Here is a 19,086-nt window from a genome sequence, read left to right on the forward strand (position 1 = left end):
CCTAACAAATATTGAAGTAAGAAACGTACGCGTTTGAAAGTGTCGCACGAGATTGCCTCGAGTCGCGTACGGCCCGCCCTTATCGCATTTGTCGAACGGGCAGTGAAATATATTTGGCTGGATAGAAGAATCATGTCTGTCCTCATCTCCAACACAGCTGTCATAGCTGTCTTCCACGCTGATGGCATTTGTAGATTGTGCTATATGCATTCTACAGAGCTCCAACTCAGCGACTAGAAGACGTTCTCGCGACTGCTCCATGGTTGGCTCTGGGAAACAGGTTAAGTTTAGTAGCGGACGACTCACTCGATACTCCTCGATATGGTCGAAGAGCTTCTGATTGGATGGGAAAAGTGTGAAACAAGTCTGACATTGACGGTGCTGTATATAGTCGGCCATTTCAGTGGGGCATATAGATCAAAGTGAAAAAGAGGCGAGACGGTGGGACTTTTTTGCGAGGGTGGCGACTTAAATCAAAGCCCTTGTTGGTCATGTCACGTTGGCTCCCTTTGCTTAGGCGGGGTCGATCCGACCCGACCACTTCGGAAGTCGGGCTGGGACCATCTGCCCAACATAGACCACGGACCAAGCATTTAAGTTGGCGAAAGCCCCAGCATCGGACCAGCGCGTAACAACAACCACCATCACTTCATGTCAAAAACATCAACACAGCTATACGGCACTGTCAGGACCATGGCTGATTGCGAGGCTTGCGACAACGGCATCAAAGATGGCGGCATCTGCACGAGCTGCAAAGGCACGGGAAAAGTTTGAGCGCAACTGTGGCCTGAGGAATCAAAATTGATCAGGTAAGCTCGGATGGTCGGAGCATCCAAACACAAGAATGCAACTGACCACAGGACCTTGGTAGAAAGCATCTCAAGCATGTCACGTGGGGCGCAAGAGGAGCACAATGGCGAATTAGGCACCGATGACTGGGTTTACTGTATCGCTTGTAGGATTTGAATAGTTGCAACACGGGTGTCTGCGCTTCTCGTCCGCTCCCGTTTTCGTCTGTCGTTCTCCCTCTTCCCTCATGCCCATCTTGGGCAGGAGCTTGTCCAAATCCCCGCTGAGTCAGCAACTTGGTACACCAATAACTGCAGGTAATCTGATTAGCTTGTATCTCCCTTTTCGTGAGTACTGCAACATATGATTCAATCACCCATTTATGAAGACCCCTGTCGCTATTATTAGGCCCGTAGTATGTGACCCTTCTCCACAATATTGTTTTTCACCCCTCTGTGAGAACCCCTGTAAAACATGAGTTATCACCCTTTTGTGATAATCCTGTCGCTAGATTAGGTCCGCCTTGCCACCATTCACCGTTCTGTGAGTCCCCCCCTGTGAACCATGATTCATCACCTATTTGTGAAAACCCCTGTCGCTATCTTTCCACCCAACATTATTACCCTTCACCCTTCTGTGAGAGCCCCTGTACCATGAGCTCAGACCACAGATTAAGAGAACAAGCGGGGAAAGCGGCCAGTCTGTTGTGACGAGCCTCAAGTTGACATTACTCATGAACCAACCTGTCACGGTAATTCAGACGTGTCTTAAGCAACCTCCTTGACATCGTTGGTGCCCTGTGGCTTTCCTTGTTGAAGGGTTCATGGGTATAGGGATGTTTATGTGCACCCCGGTCTATGACCGGGACATTATCACCTCGCCCCCGAAGGAACTGCTACACCCGCATGCAAGTACCACAGATTCGACATCCGTTCGACACACTAATTATGTATCATGGAAGTTCAGTGAGGCCATACAGCCACGGCTTTTGTGTACGTGACGAGGGCATGATTGCAATAGACTTTCTACCTCTGGCACTTGCTTCAATATCGAAAGGCAGCAATGATTGCACGCTCGCCTAGGCTACCGCCAAGCCATATCCTCATCGGAACTTAGTAGAATAAGGGGGGTGGTCATCCTGGAGAAATAAGCCCTGGCGTCAACTGCCGTTGACCTCTGTCTCCCGTCAGGGGTTAGCACGGCCTCGCTCATGGCCGGTGAAGCTGCAGGCCCATGCGAGCCAAGGGGATACACCACACGTATGCGTCGTTCTGTCAATGTCATTGGGCATGCGCCTGGATGGTCGAGGTGTACTCCTCGGCCACCTATGTCTCCCGGGGGCTCTATCCAAGGCGATGGCCACAGAGTGGCTTCCGTCGGACAGCGGGGTCAGTAAATCCTTCGCTGTCTCATCGACCCGGAGGTATAAAACGGCACAGGACTGACACTGAGAGACTCGCCATCTGCACTTCAACACAGGGACTTTAATGACAAACTTCTTGATTCTCAATCGATCAGTAAGTGCAGTACCTCTTGTGATAGCAGCATCCCTTTACGTAGCTGACCGGCAGGAAAAATGGATCCCAACCCAAAGCCAGACCCCCAAGATCATGGCAAACCTGCTGGTGAGGGTGGAGGCAACTCGAAAAGCTCAGACGATGCACCAATCATCGACGAAGATGCAACCTTTAGGAACGCTGCGTATTTTGGCAACGAAGAAGGAAGCAAGGACAAGGATGGTGGTAGTCAGAAGAAGTAGATGACTTGTAGATGCAAAAATGCGAGACGACTGTGATAGCATGCACGCTGACTGCGTCTTCCCTGCCTGCCCCAAAGTCGAAGCGAAACCACAAATCGTGCAGAGGCATTGTCACCACTAACTTAGGTGGCGCGAAGCCTAAGAGCCGTCTTGTCAACAAACAAAAGAATAGACGGAATTCTACAGTACTTAAAAGGAAGCGTGGGCTTCTTGAGTCTAGCCACGCGACTTCACCTCCCTTCTTCATCGCTAAGCCATACCACACTGTTGTTCTCCGAATCCGTCGAGATGTTTACCACCTGGACCTCGCTCCATACTTTCATTGGTCTATTGTAAGCACCATGATCGTTTGAGATGACTAGGCACTCACCTCTCAGCTTGTTCCGATACACGCGACTCGTTGTTCATATTGTTGCCTACTTCCGACATGCCTCCGTTTTGCCTCCGATCTCTCCATCCCTCAGGCCAATCGACATTACGGTGGTCATTGCCACACGCGGTGATGAGATAGCCAACCTGGTCAGCGGGCTTGAATCTCACGTCAATGCTGGGTGCAGGCACATATCGATCTGCGTGCCCTCCACCAGGCTTGGTCGCGTGCAAGCCGAGGCAGATTTGTTTATATCAAAGCAAAAAGATCTGAAAGTGTACGTCTCTCATGTTGCCCAAGCCGGCAAGCGGGAGCAGCTCAAATGGGCTATAGACAGCATTCCAGACTCCAGAAGGAAAGCTCACAAGGTCATCGTCTTCGCGGATGATGACATTACCTTCCCTCACAGCACCTACGGGTGGGTTCTAGCCCCTTTCGAGAACCCCCAAGTTGGAGGTGTTGGCACTTGCCAGAGAGCTAGCCGCATCAAGGCCGGCACGATCATACAAAGGATCATAAATTGGATCTTTGCTGACTACATCGAACGACGCGGCGTCGAAAACATGGCCACTGTGGCGATCGAAAAGTCGATATCTTGCCTCTCTGGCCGATTGGCAGCGTTCCGGGCAGTGATCGTGCAAGATCGCCAGTTCCTCGACGGCTTAGTGTCAGAAACCTGGAATGGCTTGAAGCTGAGGGCGGATGACGATAACTTTTGGACTCGATGGCTTCTTGAGGGAGGCTGGGAAATTGCAGTTCAAAATGACGAGAGGTGTCGGGTCGAAACCACCTTTGGAACGACCGCATCTGAGCTCCGAAGATTTGTGAGGTGGCAAAGAAGTAATCCAAGGAGCAATGCAAAATCGTTAAGGCGCATCTCAAATTGGAAGTATCACCTAGCAAGAGCGTGGGACCTGCTGACGACGAGAAATAGGAAATTTCCTTGGGCAATTTACGCGCTTTACCTATCCGGTTTTGTGAACTACGGTCTGCCGATGGACATTGCGTTGTGGTCACTGTGTTGGAAGGCCACTGCCGACAGCCCATCTCAGGACACTCTCAGGCTAGGCTTCGTTTCTTGGTGGCTCTTCATCAAAACCGTCAAGAGAATCCGCCTGTTTCGGAGAGATGTGAGAGATGTCCTGTTCCTGCCTGTTTGCATCCTCTGGGGCTATTGCCATGACTTCATCAAGCTATATGCGTTGATGACTCGCTATGAGGTGAGACGCTTCTGCGGCACTTACTGTTATTCTCGGCTCACACGGGTAGACTGGGTGGTAAACGACGCACCGGGCTTGGATCTTGGGGGTTGGAGGGGTGGCGACCTGGTTCTTGAGAGATAGTTGTAGCTATGTCCACTTCAGTATGGCTGGCAGAGAGTCTTCTAGAGAAGCGGTTGTATTTTCTTTGGCACGTAATGACTACCGAGAAAGAGATTGAGAATACTAGGACACCTGCGGACGCATCCATACCAGACCAACATGATTATGCCCCAGGGAAACCTGAGAAAGGGGGTCAGCTTTTCATGCCCAAGATAAGACACGGTGAACCCACAGTCTAGCCCTGGCGATCACGCAATGATGAAGATTGAGTCAACTCGTCCCTCAGGCGAAACCAGACTTGACATGGAGACTGTGGTTGGCGGAGGCGTGTCATTGTCGAGGGCAATGGCAGTGCGTGCAGCCCTTTCTGCGCTTCTTGTGACGGGGTCGACAGGTTTTTCACGTCCTCGGGCTTGAAGTACGAGATGACGCGATGCTCCGTGCCACCACGGGTAACGGTGATGGTCATTCGAGTCAGAGATCCATCGTGAAGAGTCGCAATAGACCGATTGTTGATCAAAGCCGGGTGGCCCCAATTCAAATGATCTCTCCAGGGTCCGGTTGCGTTATCTTCCACAACAAAAGTAGAACCACTCCGGATCAAGAGAGGAATTTCGCGTCGCCAGGTCCTCTGGGTGCGTGAGCAAGTTTGCCCTGAAGACAACTGTCCACGAGAAGTGTTGCATCCTCCTCGGAACGAACGTAGCCCTTGAAAGTGGGTTCAAGGGGGATCGGGGGGTTGTCGGCTCCATTCAATAAAGGTGTCGCCGAATAGCTCAGAAGTTGGGGGCTGTCTCGGTGACGAGGAGTAGCTCACTGGAGATATGAATAGTTGCTCAAGCTCATTGAAAGCTCACGAAGGCGCCAGGAAGGATTTTATGCCTTGACATCTGTCCCTCCCTCTGTCGGTCCCCCGGCTGAGATTCTCTCTGCTGGGGTCGCCTTCCAACACGATGTGCGGCTGATGTAAATGCTTCCCCAATTCGATAATGATGCAGCTTCGAGGATGATGGTCAATGGTGTGCTGGTGATGTGGGGCTGCCAATCGCTCCATGTATCCAGGTACCAATTGCGGGTGCTTGGTCGGTGTGATTGCACTGCAGGCTGACGCACATCCCGGCACCAACGCAGAGGTGAGGGGCAGAGGCTCAGCACCAAGTCTCCCATCCACAAACCACTCTCGCCGTTCCAGACCCGACGTGGCTTTCACCATTCTCCAAGGATGCCGTCTCATTTAGAGATACACCCCCTGAGCGATCAGCAGAAAGATGAGCTCATCCGCGTCCTGCCCAACATCAAGTCCCTTCTCGTTCCCGTGGATGACCGGCACGACATGCATGGGGACGCGCGCAAGCTCAAAGACAGCGTCGCTCATTTCATGGAGCTGTTCAATTACAGGGAGAAGGTGAGCCTCGGCCCGTTCGATACATGTCAGAATAAGACTAAAGCCTGCTGCTAAGGTCGGTGGCGACGCGCAGGTCAACTGTGTCCGGATACGAAAGGAGGCCACCTTGCCAATCAACAACCCGCCACGGATATTCGTGCCGATAGAGGTATCGGAAGAATCAAGTATCGGAGAACAGAAGGTCGATTTTGGATGTTACGTATACGTGACAGAGAGCGTCAAAATCTGTCCCTCTTTGACGTATCTAGGGTTGCGTCGAACGTAACAAATCCTCGATGTTAGTTGCCCCAAATGTTGCTGGGTCAATCCATGTTGCATCCTCGTTTATGAATCCCTCACCGAGAGGATATACACCGTCCATGAGGCTGTATGCCACCTCGTTCTCCTGAAGTGGTAGCGGCCACATGTTCGGCGCATGGCAAGGGACAAGTCGCGAAACAATTCGCTCGGGCACTGTGTTGGTTCTTCTGTCGTCGCCCTGACGAGCGTCGAACCGCATCCGCTTTGGCGATGCCGGCGCGAGCTTTTCTGGTCCTGCCTTGCGTTTCTCCTGCGTGCGCAAGCCCGCGATGTATGAAGCGGTGCTTACTTTCCAATGATTGAAGAACTTGTCCGCGTAATCAAAACACCACTGTGTATCTTCCGTTTGGCAAACCCCGTGGCTGCGGAGCTGCGTGGCAATCTTCTCAACATTCGGTGTCTTCTTTGCGCGAAACTCCAGACTTTACTCTCGTATTAGCAACTGAGCCCATTTCTGCCTGGATCAACTTACGTGGTGCGACCGATGAGGTCACATTCTTCCATGAATAGTGCGCCGCGCCCATCCAGTGCTCGAGAAATTCTGTCGAGGCTCCGGCCTCCCTTCCCCCAATCATGACAGTTGTTATTTATGTTGTTTTCGTCGTGGCCTGTGAGCTTGGACTTGAGGTGCTTGATGAGCTTGTGCTGTTTCGAGCGTAAGAACTGCTCCCGTATGTCATAGAACACGAGCAAGTAAGCCCGTCGCTTGGTCTTCTCTACAGCCGTCGATGGGTTTGATAAAGTCTGAAGTTGCCGGTATAGTTGGCAGACTGCGTCCTGTTGCAGTGAGGTCTCAGCGGTCACCCAACGCTCAATTTCTTCCTTGTATCCCAGAGGAGGGGCAGTTCGCGAGAAGTGCTTGGAGATTGTCGCCTTCAAGCTAACGGGAAGTCTATCCCACGTATCGTTCTTGGCGATGCCTTCGAGAAGGCCGTCAATGGCGGCGACAAACTACTTGTTGAGCAAGACTCGGAAATTCGTTGGAGGGCCTTACCTTTGGGTCGTCAAGCCGTACCCCGCTCAATCCAAGCACCTCCTGCAAGCGGGCAAACGGCTGATGCGGCTCTCGATTGCGAGTCTCCATTGTTGAAAGAGTGTCTTTGAGTTGAACGTGGGAGCTCAAGATCCCCAGCCGAAGGTGGTAGGAGACCCCAAGATTGCTTCTCTCAGATCCGTGAGTGTCCCCGTAGGACCACCGTGTATGGTCAAGGTTCCTCGCTTACAGGGATCGCCAGGCGGGGTAGCAATGTCTCATACCCCCTGTATGCCTGCTTGCTTTTGTCTACAAGGGTCATTTTGGGGACATGTCCCCAAACCACTCTGCCAAGCTGAACCGCCCAGGTATAGCCCCCCTGTAGGTTATCGTGAGCACACCCCAGTCTTCTGGGAACATGTCCCCAAAGATGAAGATTGGCAATCGCTCTGGGTTGGCCCCCAAATGGTTGGCAGTGTTGCTGGACACTGCATATAAAGCCTCGTGAGGCAACCAGTTGCCTTCTCGGTGTCCAGGAAGGGATCTATCGCTGCACGCCGCGCTCCCCTGTCTCTGCATTCTTCCTGGCTCGAAAGTGCACTTCTGTGCCCCCGTGTCCTCCCACGTCGATACATCCAACATGGTGATCCCTCGCCCCCTCAATATCCTAGTGACAAGGAGCTTCTCTATTACTGTAGGCACAAGTCCAATCATTTATTACTTCATTGCTGACCCTTGCAGACTGACTCGGGCTTGACATTGGCATCTTGCTCCAGCGACGCCCAGAGGGGCGAGTATCCCGATGATACCGAACATGAGACTCCCACCTCTCCCCCCCAGGCGGGTCCATTGGAAGACTGTGTCACGCCGCTTCCCGAGGACTTCCTACATGGTCTGTCCCCTGCCCCAAGCACTTCCCACAACCACAACGCCCGCAATGACGAGAGCCTCCTTGATGCTCAGTCATACCCGAGTCCTTCTCGAGTCACCGGCCCCAACATCCCGCACGGGTACTGCAGTCATGGTCCTCCAAGTCCCCCGTTAAGTGCAGTCGGCTCGGTATCGCCTCCGCTCTTCTTCTTACCCGATAACCCTCCCCCTTCACCGATTGAGCCTCTGAGAAGACTCAGCGTGCAGGAACCATCAAAAACCCCTCAGTAAGTCGATGGTGCCTGCCTTTGCAATACGCCTGTTGATACACTGCCTGCAGGACGCAATCCGATGTACCCATTGCGCACCAAAACCTCGCCGTAGTACAGTTTGATGAGGAGAAACTTACATGGGAAGGCACGGCACCCTTGCACGCTATTGACCTTGGAAGCTGTGAAGGCCTGGACGACCTTGTGTCCGGACTCTTTCACTGCCTGCAGACCGGCCGTGCAATCCAGATCATCGGCGTGCCATTTCCAGATCTCGGGAAGTGGATGGATCGCCTGATGGAAGCTGGCTTTTGGTCAATCAAGGCAGAGTTCCTGCCTTTGGGGGCAAAGGTCGGGGCAGTCGCATAGTAAGTATTTCAACCGCCCTGAGACAGCAAGAGAAATTTAACCAACATTGTAGTGTGAATGTCTTCGCCGACAAGCCAGCCACGCCGAGCCCGACATTTTGGGGGATTCAAAAACATGACCAAAACGCCGAGTCGCTTGCCAGGAACCATTTTATCAGCCTTGCCATCGAAGTTCTCAACAACAACCCTGACCGCTTGCCGGACCTCCGCTGGTTGATATCTATTGATCTAGGCCTTCGAGCCTGGTTTGAAGCTGAGCTTTTTCAAAGAATACGAAATGTACGTGTTAATGACCGTTGGAGATGGAAATGATTCTGACGGCTTTAAGGATGCTGGAGTAATTGCTGAAGCGTTGTTACAACGATATCTTCACTTCATAGCAAACGCTATGGACCACGGCAAATCTCGGGCCCCGTCTAATCTGCTATGGATGGTAGATAGGGGTAGACCACCACCCAACTGCCCGAATGCACTTGATGACATCGCGTTTTGTCGGCTTCTCCTTGAATGCGCCGGTGGTCAGGAAAATGATTTGAATGACTGCTGTTACACTCAAGACGACTTCGAAGGATTCCGAAAATTGTGCCAACTTATTGATCGGGAACACCCGCCCAATGTTGACGCTATTCATCTTGGATAGAATGGGGGGCCACTGTGTGTAACAGAAGACGACTTGGGTGACGGACGCGAGCAATGATGCTCCTAGAAGAGGGAGCAAAGCTGGTCGACAGGTCTCTAAGCGAAGGATATAGGTTGTCTCAAGCCTGTCAGTCAGTCTTCACTTGTCATGAAGACTTGTTGGACGATGCTGGACACGAGAAGATATAGATTCTGTTGGATGCTAGTGTAAGGACAGCAGTTTCATTGGGGTACATACGGAGCGCTGATATCGAGACCTCATGGATACAACTCGTCTTGAAGAGGTAGAACTCTGATTCCCCTGTTTTGCATTTGGCAATGCCTTCTCCGTTATAAATCGACCCATGGTATCATGATCATGCGTGAAACTCGATTTTATGATCAGAGCGTTCGCGTAGCGACGGGGGTGAAAGAGGGACAGGCCCTGCCTCGGCAAAGGCGCAGGTATTGGTAGCTGACAGGCTGCTTTCCCTTTCACACAACCCCTGATATGCATATATAGGCCGCCGTCCCCCCGAGGTCTTTCCTACTTTCTTCCTCATTCTGCACCCTCTTATGACACTGGCTGACTCAGCGAGAAGCGATGAAAAACACCACCCTGAAGACCTTGCCATCCAATGTCACTTCACAGACCAACCAAGAAGGCATCCAGCCGGGCTCTTGGCCCCCGAGGCCATCTCAAGAATCAGAACAACAGTACGAATACGGAAAGCGCTGCCGGCTGCCAATCAGCTGTGACCTGTGATGATATTCTTCGGGTCAAAGGCGTGTTGTACAAGGTTGGAAAAAAGCTTGGAGAAGGAACGTTCGGCATTGTCTACGCGGCCATCGACCTATCAAATCATCGGCTAGTAGCGATCAAATTTGTGAGTAGCTATCCATCAGAACACCGGATCCTCAGACTAACGCTGCTACAGGAGCGTTGTGAACCCGGTAAACCACAATTTCAGACCAATCATAAGACACAACTTCAGACCGAATACGAGGCATATGGAAAGCTGAAAGGATCTGGTAAGGACTTCTATGCATCAAATCCGAACACCACAGGCTAATCATTACTGACAGACGGCATCCCCAACGTGTACTACTTTGGGCGGCACGGCCTCCACAACATCCTCATTTTGGATCAATTGGGACCCTCCCTGGAGGACTTGTTCGACGGTTGTGGGCGGAAGTTCACCCTGAAGACCGTGGTAATGATCGGAAAACAGATGGTGCGTGGCACTGCATGGCCCTGATCGTTAGGGCAATCCAGCTAAAGTCTTTAGATATCAATAGCGGAGGCCTTGCATGGACAGGGGTTGATACACCGCGATATAAAACCGGAGAACTTCCTCATCCATGGACCAGGCAGCAAGTACCCTAACAAAATTTCCCTTATCGACCCTGCCATGGCGGAGAACTATCGATGTTCCAAGACCGAGAGACATATCCCCCCGTGCGAAGGCATGGATCTGGTGGGGACGGCTCGGTACATGAGCATCAATGCACACCTCCGAAAGCAGCAGTCACGACGAGACGACCTTGAATCCATATTCTACGTGCTCTTCTACCTCATGAGGGGAGGCCTGCCATGGCAAGGCTTAAAGGCGCCTACCAAGGAAGACAGACTCGACAAAATTCTTGAAATCAAGCAACAAAGGTCGGCCGATAGCTTGTGTGGTACCCAGTCCACGATGTTCGTCAAATGCCTTGAGTACGTACGCGAACTGGGATTCGAACAAGACCCGGATTACGATTACCTCAAATGCTGTCTCACCAAAGCTTTGGAGATGAATGGAGAGGCCGAGGACGACAGGTACGACTGGGATACATGCTCCTTCCCTGCTTCTCCGTTGATTTCTCCCTCTTCTTCTCAGACTTCAGAGTATGTCAGGTCTACTGAACAAAGTGGCGATCCATCTCATGTCGTATCTGGGAGCCGGCTTGGGAAGGCGAAGGATACGCTCGCGGCGGTGAAAACAGTCGCTTCTCGCTGGCTGACAAACCCTTTATTCGTGACACAACCCAGTTGCCCCAAGAGCGGGAGAATTCACTATAATGCAAAGGCGCAAGCAACACTTAACGAGATATCCCAGTTCGTGGGTCACTCTATCCGTCAACTCAGGCGTCATCAAAGGGAAGTAAAGAGGGATTTGAGTGTGGGGAAACTAGGCGTCACCAGCCACAACAACCTAAATATTGGCTGCGACAGGCTTGAGAGTGCTCTGAAGTCTTACGACAAACTGTTGCGAGCCCTTGAATATGTGGCAGTGCTTTCAGAGAAAGCCAGTTGGGAATTCCTTCGCAAGGCAAGCAGTGACGACGTTGTGGGCTTAAAGACAGAGTTGAATGGGGTTGAAAGCCTGGTCGAGGACTGTCTAAAATTGGTGGAACAGACCGACAATGCGACTATCAGTATCAGTAGAACGTCTTTTGCAACAAGTCAAGACTCAGAACTGCCCTTGGAGGTCGATGAGATCTATGCTCATCCTGGGGATGAGACTCACCAGCAGACCAGTACGACTTTTGAGAGTCGAGGAGGGAAAGGATCAAGAAATGAAGAAAGTCAAAGACCGGATACAACTCAGGACAAGTCTCACGCCCAGAAACGGGGCCATACGACTCTCAGCCCTGGACCGCGGCCGCATAAACGACCATCTTATGAAAGTCTTTCTAGTCGGGCAGATGACAGATGGCCACATGGAGATGGGGGTTAGCGGTCAGTTGACATACTCCCAACGCAAGAGCATATCATTGACGACCTGGATAGGGGAGGTGAACAATAGTGAGTGACAGGCGCCAGTAGACTTCATTTTGAGATCACATGTCAAAGGAGTTTCGTGAGGAGCGAAAGCCTCCAAACAACTGCTGATCTCTTTGGGTCCACTTGATCAGTACACTCCTAGAGTGGGCGATATAGCCTCAAGAAGGGCATGATATCGCTCATGAACCGTTCTTCCGCGCCTATAAGGACACCGTGGTCCCTCATAGATTGCAACCCCTTCTTCTCATGAACGTGCTACAGGTCCAAACTGTGATCCAGTGCCAGGTCTCTCTCGAGTTCATAGTGCTTATTCTGATCCGTCCTCCTACCTTTCGGCATTGCCAGTCACAGAGTGAATTCCCGGGATAAGGGGCAGTGGTGAACTAATAGCCGGCTGCGAGTCGCACCCACCGAGCTACCAAGGGGTTAATGGCTGAGTGTAGTTGGGATATAGTTGTTAATCACCATTGGAGGCTGTCCAGTCGGAGCTGGTTCCGGGTCGACGCGCTCCCGATTGCGACTGCTGCTCCTCAGCATACGACTGGGCCAAAGTCTTTTCTTGTACATCACTGGAAATCCGACTGATCAACTTTCTGCACGAATATGACCAGGTCTTTGAGGTGATGTCGTAAAAGCTTGTATGCTTCTTGCCAATCAGACCTTGCCAGCGATATGACCCACGATCACAAGGCGTGCCCGTATACCGCATGACGCGAAACAAAAGCGATAAGCCTCTGGGCGACCCAGAACAAATTATGAAGTATCCACAACGTGCCATTTTCTGCAAACATAGCAGCGGAGGCTCCTCGTGTCTTTCACTGTACTTCCACATGCGACCAGTCGATTTTCAACTCGCCGGACAAAGACGCGTACTATGGAAGAGACGTCATGTGCTATATGGTTCGTCTGCTGTCGATTGAGTAGGCAGTTAACGATAATTGTGTCTTTTTTGTGGGTGTCCGTTCGGTGACAGTATCCTCGATCAAGAAATTAGATTGAGCCTTGTAAGCTTGGTAATGTGTGTCGCACCTCCAAACTTCGCCTCGCAGCTCTTTGTAAAATTCTATTCTCCAGACATGGTGATAGTTCTGATACGGGTTTGCTCGACTTCGTCTGAGCCTTTGCAGAGTCGGTCAACTTAGTTCACAGGTGTTCGTCACAAAAGTCACGTGAGGCTACCAGCCAGCGCTGCCGTCAATTCAAACCTATCAATTCAAACAGTCAAACAACCGATCAAGTCACACATATTTCACGATTTAAACAGTCAAACTACCCCATTCGGATTGATTGGCTGTTTGGATACTGTCAAGTCATGTGGGAATCTCGGGATTTCTATATTCCGGCGTATCATGTGACCGAGAAAAGGGAATTGCACGCGAACTTGGGCTTCAAGTTTGCGTGCAATTCTTGTGACTGGGGTAGGATTCGAACCTACGCCTTCTGCCAATAAAGTCAGAATACCATACCACTAGACCACACAATCTTATTGAGAGCGCTGCAACAATGATACTAAGAAAGTTCCGAGGGCTGACTAATCCTACACTCCGAAATATCGCGTAGATGTGTAACGCAGTTTCAAACACTCCAGCCCTCTATTCGCGATATCACTTCAATCCCTCCGACAGCCACCCCACGACCTCTACCTTCCGAATATCAACCCGCCGACTTCAAGAACCCTCAATATTTCCCTCACGATCTTCAATTCGACTCCAGTTCCAACGATATCGTCACAACTATCAGAGACTTCGCAATCAAACAACGTAGCAGATTCCCACCCCTTCCCCATTGCGACCTGGCGTCGCCGTCGCTTCACCCTCACGTCACAGATTGCACGCAAGGGAGCAAGGGATCGCAGAAGCTGGATACGTGCTTATGGGCTCTTTATTACAGAGATCCTCGAAGGAGATACGATTGGGCCAAGCTTCTGGCTCTGTCAACGATGTGACGAGACTCACAACGTTCAGCTCTTCAAGGCCACCTCAACAACCTCTGCAACAAGTCATCTACGGAAGAAGCATAGGGTATTCGAATCCTCAAGTGAACAGACGGAGGAAGACTCTTCAAGCACTTCAGAGTCAACGCCGCGGCGTACCATAATACACAAGTCTTCGACAGATCAAGCAGAAGAGCTTGCTCTTGCATTCGTCGTGACGACAAACCAGCCCTTCGATATCTTTAATAGCCCATACCTCAGTCGGCTCCTTACGCAACTGAATCCTCATATCGCCCCAGTAATACCCTGGGGACGAACCTCTCTCCGACAGAGTCTCTCCAGGGTTTTCACCGCAAAGAAGAAACAGATACAACATCAGTTAATAACTTCAAAGTCTCAGATCCACCTTACATTCGACCACTGGACCTCTCCGAATAGCTTGGCGATACTGGCCGTTTCCTGTCACTATATAAGCTATAGTGGCGTTCGACAGCAGCGTCTTCTTGCTCTCCGACAACAGTGCGGAAGCCACACAGGCCGGAATACCGCAGCCTTTATTATATCCATCATCAGGGAGTGGGATATCTTAGATCGTATTGGCGTCTTGGTCTCAGACAACGCGCAGACTAACGATTCTTGTGGTCAAGAGCTATTCCAGCAGCTAATTCCATCTATGACGATTGATGACGCGTTAGAACCACGAATACGATGCTATGGCCATATCCTGAACCTCGTTGGAAGGGCTTTCTTATATGGAGAGGATAGTGAGGTCTTTGAACAAGAATCGCAAGCCCTAGAGCTATCAAGCGACTCTCAAGACTCTCTTCGTCACTGGAGGAAGAGGGGACCTATTGGTAAGCTTCATAACATCGTCCAATGGGTTCGTTCTTCACCACAGCGTAGTGAATACTTCCAAACCATCGCCAAAGAAGCTCAAGAAGCCGACGATAGCTTCCAAATCTACCAGCAATCCGACCTTGAGCTCCGGCTTATCCTTAATAACGAAACGCGATGGAATTCAACGTTCTTAATGCTCGATCGGGCCCTCAAGAAGCGTAGCGATATCCAAAGCTTCCTCCAGAAGAATCTCTCTGAACCCGACCCCCATAAACGTATACCGGAAGACGACGTTCTGACCTTTGAGGATTGGCGCCTCCTTGTAGAACTCCGCGAGGCTCTTGAGCCATTATACCGACAAACAATCCGCGCGCATGGATGGGCTAAGAATGGAAGCCATGGGGCGCTCTGGGAGTTACTCGTGGGTATGGAGTATATCTTGGAGCAAATGGAACAGTGGAAGTCGTTCTTTGACGACTTCTCTAGTACCAGAGACTCTCCCCGAGTATCTACAACTCGTCGGAGAGGTCGTCAACCTCGTACGCAAAGCTCCTTCACGCCCCCATCAATCCATTCCCTCCCCATACACACACAGAGCGAATATTCCACGATGCCCTCTCATCGCCTCGAGGCACTCTCCGAAGACTCACGACAATACTTCCGTCTCTCTATCACGAACGCGTGGAAGAAGCTCAATCAATACTACACCAAGCTAGCAGAGTCTCCATTATACGCGGCAGCTGTTATCCTCCACCCTGGGCTAGGAATGCGATGGCTGGAGGCGCAGTGGACGACGCCAGAGCAGTTAGTATGGCTTCACGAGTCTCGTACCAGCTTACGTATCTATTGGGAGCGATGGTATCGCCAGGGTCAATCACTATCACAGCAGGATATACCATTAATAGCTATGGGCTTCAACGAAAGGTATGCCCAGACGAAATCTTGGGTACGACTTCACGTCTCCCGTTCTCGGCTTGATGTCTGTATCTGTCGGGTTTGTTCTTTGGCTACGAACCGGAAGGGTTTCGGGAAGTAGCTGGTAGGTCGTACGCTGTTTAACTAGTATAAGGTATTTCGTCCTGTCGTCGTTGTCGTTTCCTCGTATCGCGTAATGATGCGATCCGTGGCCTCGTAGAGCGCTTTAATCTTCGCTTTACCGGACGCGGGACTGAGGAGCTCGGCCCCGCCCTATTATTCGGTCCCCAGGAACAGGGCATAAGGGCGCGCCTGGGGTCGTAAGGTTAATAAGCGAAGAAGCCGGCGGTCTATGTCGCGGTAGGTACGCTGCCACTGCGTCCGCGCGAGCCACGGTTGCATTTCTGTATAAGGTGTCTCGCCGGCGTCGTCATGGCCCGAAGGAGACCGGTATGTTGTCGGTACCTGTTGTATACGTGGTGTAAACTGATGGAAAATCTTCTCGTGGGCGAGCACGTCGTGTAGGTGGCGCGTCGCCGTAGTCGTCGTATCGAGCCCGATATCGGTACTGGTATCGCCGCTCCGGGGCACAGTCTAGTGTTCGGACCAGGGCGGGTTCCTGATCCACGACTGTAGGAGGACGGAGGTAGCGCTGCGTCGGTACCTGCCTTTGGTAGTTACGGTCGAATGTTCTTGTTTAAAATGCCGTACCATTATCGGCTTGCTGATTGTACGGAACGAGTAGGATTCGCATTGGAACCCATCGTGCAGTTGAAGTTGGTCGGTGTAAGGGGAGTTGTCGGGTCGTGGCGGGGCCGTTGTCGGGCCTCGAAGACGATGACACTCTTCCTGAAGTTGGTTTTCTCGGATAATGCTTGCGATCTCTCTCCGTTTGTCGGTGGACACGTCATGCCGATTCCGTAAATGGTCGTTGACGCTACTCGCTGCAGGCGACAAGGCGATGCGGCACGTTTTATGACCACACACTAGGAGAAGCACGTCGTGAAGTATTGTATGCTGTACGCTCGCGAGGAGCGTTGCCTCCCGATCCTCCCTCTTCCGTTTCTTTCTAGCTTGCTCGTACAAGAGGCCTTCCTAGCGAGCCTTTCTGAGAGGAGCCGGTGCCAGCGGCCGACGTAGTATGGAACCCGAATCGCATGTCTGGATCGGAAACCCGGTTTCCTGTCAGGTGCCGTCTAGAGGGTACAGCGCGAGCGCCCTCGTCATGGTGTAAAGTAGACTAACCAATAGTTGTCGTACGCATCGCCGTTATCGTGGTGCCCCACGTGTATGTGAGATGACAGGCCGACCTGGTTTAGGGTGGAGAAAAAATGTGATGGATTTGGTAGCGGAGCAGAATCAGGACCTGATTTACTGTGAACGCGATCCGCAATGCGTCGTGCGATGTGGTTGAATCCGGACCTGATTCGAGGGCGCAGAGACCATGCGAACAAGCCAGGGTCGCACCAATCACCATCAGGGTCGTGCCACGTGAATCAGGTCCTGATTCACGAAACCCTTGGTACATGAGATTCTTCCGGTCCCAGCGTAGTATACCTGTCGAGAGTATATATTAAACCTGAGAACGTGACTCTGAACGTGGTGTCGTTTGGCTTTACACGTTTTAATGGATTTAAAGACTCAGATTGATCACTATCGTGAGAAAGTGTAAAAGGATGTCCATCCCTATACCCGATTGTCCTATCCTTAATGCTCCTTGTTATTCAATGGTGAGGCCATGTTGGAATGGCTCACTACGTGTTTCCTGGATCACTGTTTCACCACGTAATCCATTATGACTTGCTAACGCGTAGGATGCCCATCTCATCTTGTAACTTCCCGAGGCGCGGTTGTATCCATTGTAACGAGTGCGCAACGCCTTACGACACCACATCGTCTCAGAGTCACAACCTAAGCTTCTGCTAACAGGAACCCTAACCCTCTGACAGTGTTCCCCCTTGGAAGCTGCCAGGTCGTAACAGCTTGTTGCTCGTCGTGCGGCTTCCGATTCAGCTAGTAGTCCCGGATGCGTAGGATAAGGTATAAAGCGAAGTTTATATAATGTAGTTAGTTTCTTTTAGTGTTAACGATTTACTTTATTCTTATTCTAACCCTCTCTTCGTAGATATATCCGATATTATATAATAATCTTAATTCCCTAAGTATATACCTATTAGAGGAGTATACTCTGCCGATATATTATAGAGCTTTAAGTCTTTATAATTATAGAGTAAATTAAAGGACATCCATTAATTAGAAACGCGCTTGAGATTAGTATAGAGAATACTATCGTCGGTGTTTTCTTTAGTAATTCGTTAATGTCTTCGTAGAACTTCGAAAGCTCTCTTTTATATGAGGAGGCTCGTTTATATTAAGTAATAGCGAAGTCGCTGCCTGCCCCGCCGGGTTTGGCGGCGCGCCCAAACGGGCATCGCGCCACGTCGGCGGCGCTGGGCCTGTGGCCATCCCGCTCCCGCGCACGGGCCCCGCCCCTCCTCTTCCATAAGTAGGCGTCCTCCCGCCGCGACGTCGTCGCTCGTACTCTATACTTTTTGACCTCCTCCTCGCCGTCGTGCCGTCCTGGCTCCCCAGCTCGCCTGCCTCGTTTTCGACGGCTCCGCCCCTGCCCCTTCATTTCCGCTATCATGCTGCTGCCTGCTTAGCCCGGCTGGACGCCCGGCCTCCCCGAAATGGCCGCATCCTCGAAGCAGGACCTCGATCGCCAACTCGACCATTGTCCCTGCCGCGTTCCCGGCCGCTCGTCTCAGCTCTGGCGATCCTTGACTGTGGTCCACCCGCCTAACTGGTCTCGCACGCCCAAAGCCCAGTGAGCGTTCCCAGTGCTCGCGCTGAGCAAGCCGCCCCGGCTGACGTCTCCTGCCGCCTGCCCTTGCAACGAGCTTGAGGCTAGTTTCCTGCATGGCAGCGTCTCGGGCAATCCCCTTCCCAATTCGACACCCCTAACCCCTCACTCGGCACCATCGCCTACGCCGACACCTTGCGATTGGACGACTCGGTTCCATACTTCGCTTTTTCGCTGCCACTCTTCTTCGCCTGGGCGTTTCGTGCGACACATAGTGCAAGACACCCTAGCAGGACTTGGCCGCCCGCCCCCGCTTCGTGTAGAACAAGAAGCCGAATACGATCGATAGCTTCGTCACGGAAGGACGGCGCATCGCGGCGCATTTTGCTTCTTGGCCCCAACCTGTGAGGCCTCCAGGCCTTGTACTAGAGCGCCACCGGGTCAGACCAACGGGATGGACCCCCTGCGATCAGGTTTCGCTTGGAGATCTGACTAGTTCATTTCAGTTCCTCCTCGGACGAAGGGAACGCAGTTGGTAGGCAATGACTCGGTTCTTGGAAAGCGGCGAGTCCGAGAGTCGTACGATGTCAACCGATGCGATTGGAGGACGGCCGAGGACGCGATGCTTTACGACGATCCGCTACAGAAACACCATCGAGGGAGGTGATGCAATTATCAGGCGGGTCGATCGTCGTAGGGCCTGGGGCAAATTCGTTCGTGCTAAGCATTTATCCGATATTGCCTACCAGCAAGTCCTGACGTTTGCTGACATGACTCTGGCAAGGGAA

The 19,086-nt window shown here is 51.7% G+C and overlaps 4 protein-coding genes and 1 non-coding gene across 5 annotated transcripts; 3 read left to right on the plus strand and 2 right to left on the minus strand.

The window, feature by feature from the left end:
• Positions 1-2,365: 2,365 nt before the first annotated feature.
• Positions 2,366-4,306, plus strand: VDAG_05266 (uncharacterized protein; the record flags this gene model as incomplete). Its single annotated transcript, XM_009655002.1, has 3 exons — positions 2,366-2,544; positions 2,926-4,138; positions 4,283-4,306. 3 exons carry the CDS (start codon positions 2,366-2,368, stop codon positions 4,304-4,306), a joined length of 1,416 nt encoding a protein of 471 aa, XP_009653297.1.
• A 1,312-nt stretch (positions 4,307-5,618) lies between these two features.
• On the minus strand, positions 5,619-7,104 carry VDAG_05267 (uncharacterized protein). Its single transcript, XM_009655003.1, has 3 exons — positions 6,940-7,104; positions 6,418-6,896; positions 5,619-6,367 (listed from the first exon to the last, which is right to left on the minus strand). The coding sequence occupies exons 1-3, from the start codon at positions 7,027-7,029 to the stop codon at positions 5,890-5,892; spliced, it is 1,047 nt and encodes a 348-aa protein (XP_009653298.1). The 5' UTR covers positions 7,030-7,104; the 3' UTR covers positions 5,619-5,889.
• Positions 7,105-7,558: 454 nt separating this feature from the next.
• On the plus strand, positions 7,559-8,961 carry VDAG_05268 (uncharacterized protein; the record flags this gene model as incomplete). The annotated part of the gene is made up of 5 exons (XM_009655004.1): positions 7,559-7,612; positions 7,759-8,075; positions 8,129-8,425; positions 8,479-8,704; positions 8,863-8,961. The coding sequence occupies 5 exons, from the start codon at positions 7,559-7,561 to the stop codon at positions 8,959-8,961; spliced, it is 993 nt and encodes a 330-aa protein (XP_009653299.1).
• A 720-nt stretch (positions 8,962-9,681) lies between these two features.
• Positions 9,682-11,763, plus strand: VDAG_05269 (casein kinase I isoform alpha; the record flags this gene model as incomplete). The annotated part of the gene is made up of 4 exons (XM_009655005.1): positions 9,682-9,760; positions 9,830-9,930; positions 10,333-10,862; positions 11,076-11,763. 4 exons carry the CDS (start codon positions 9,682-9,684, stop codon positions 11,761-11,763), a joined length of 1,398 nt encoding a protein of 465 aa, XP_009653300.1.
• Positions 11,764-13,220: 1,457 nt separating this feature from the next.
• Positions 13,221-13,293, minus strand: VDAG_20157. Its single transcript has one exon. It is a non-coding gene; the product is annotated as a tRNA-Lys (tRNA).
• Between the last annotated feature and the right edge of the window lie 5,793 nt (positions 13,294-19,086).

The sequence above is a fragment of the Verticillium dahliae genome, genomic scaffold, assembly GCF_000150675.1.
Source record: "Verticillium dahliae VdLs.17 supercont1.9 genomic scaffold, whole genome shotgun sequence".
Lineage (NCBI taxonomy): Eukaryota > Fungi > Ascomycota > Sordariomycetes > Glomerellales > Plectosphaerellaceae > Verticillium > Verticillium dahliae.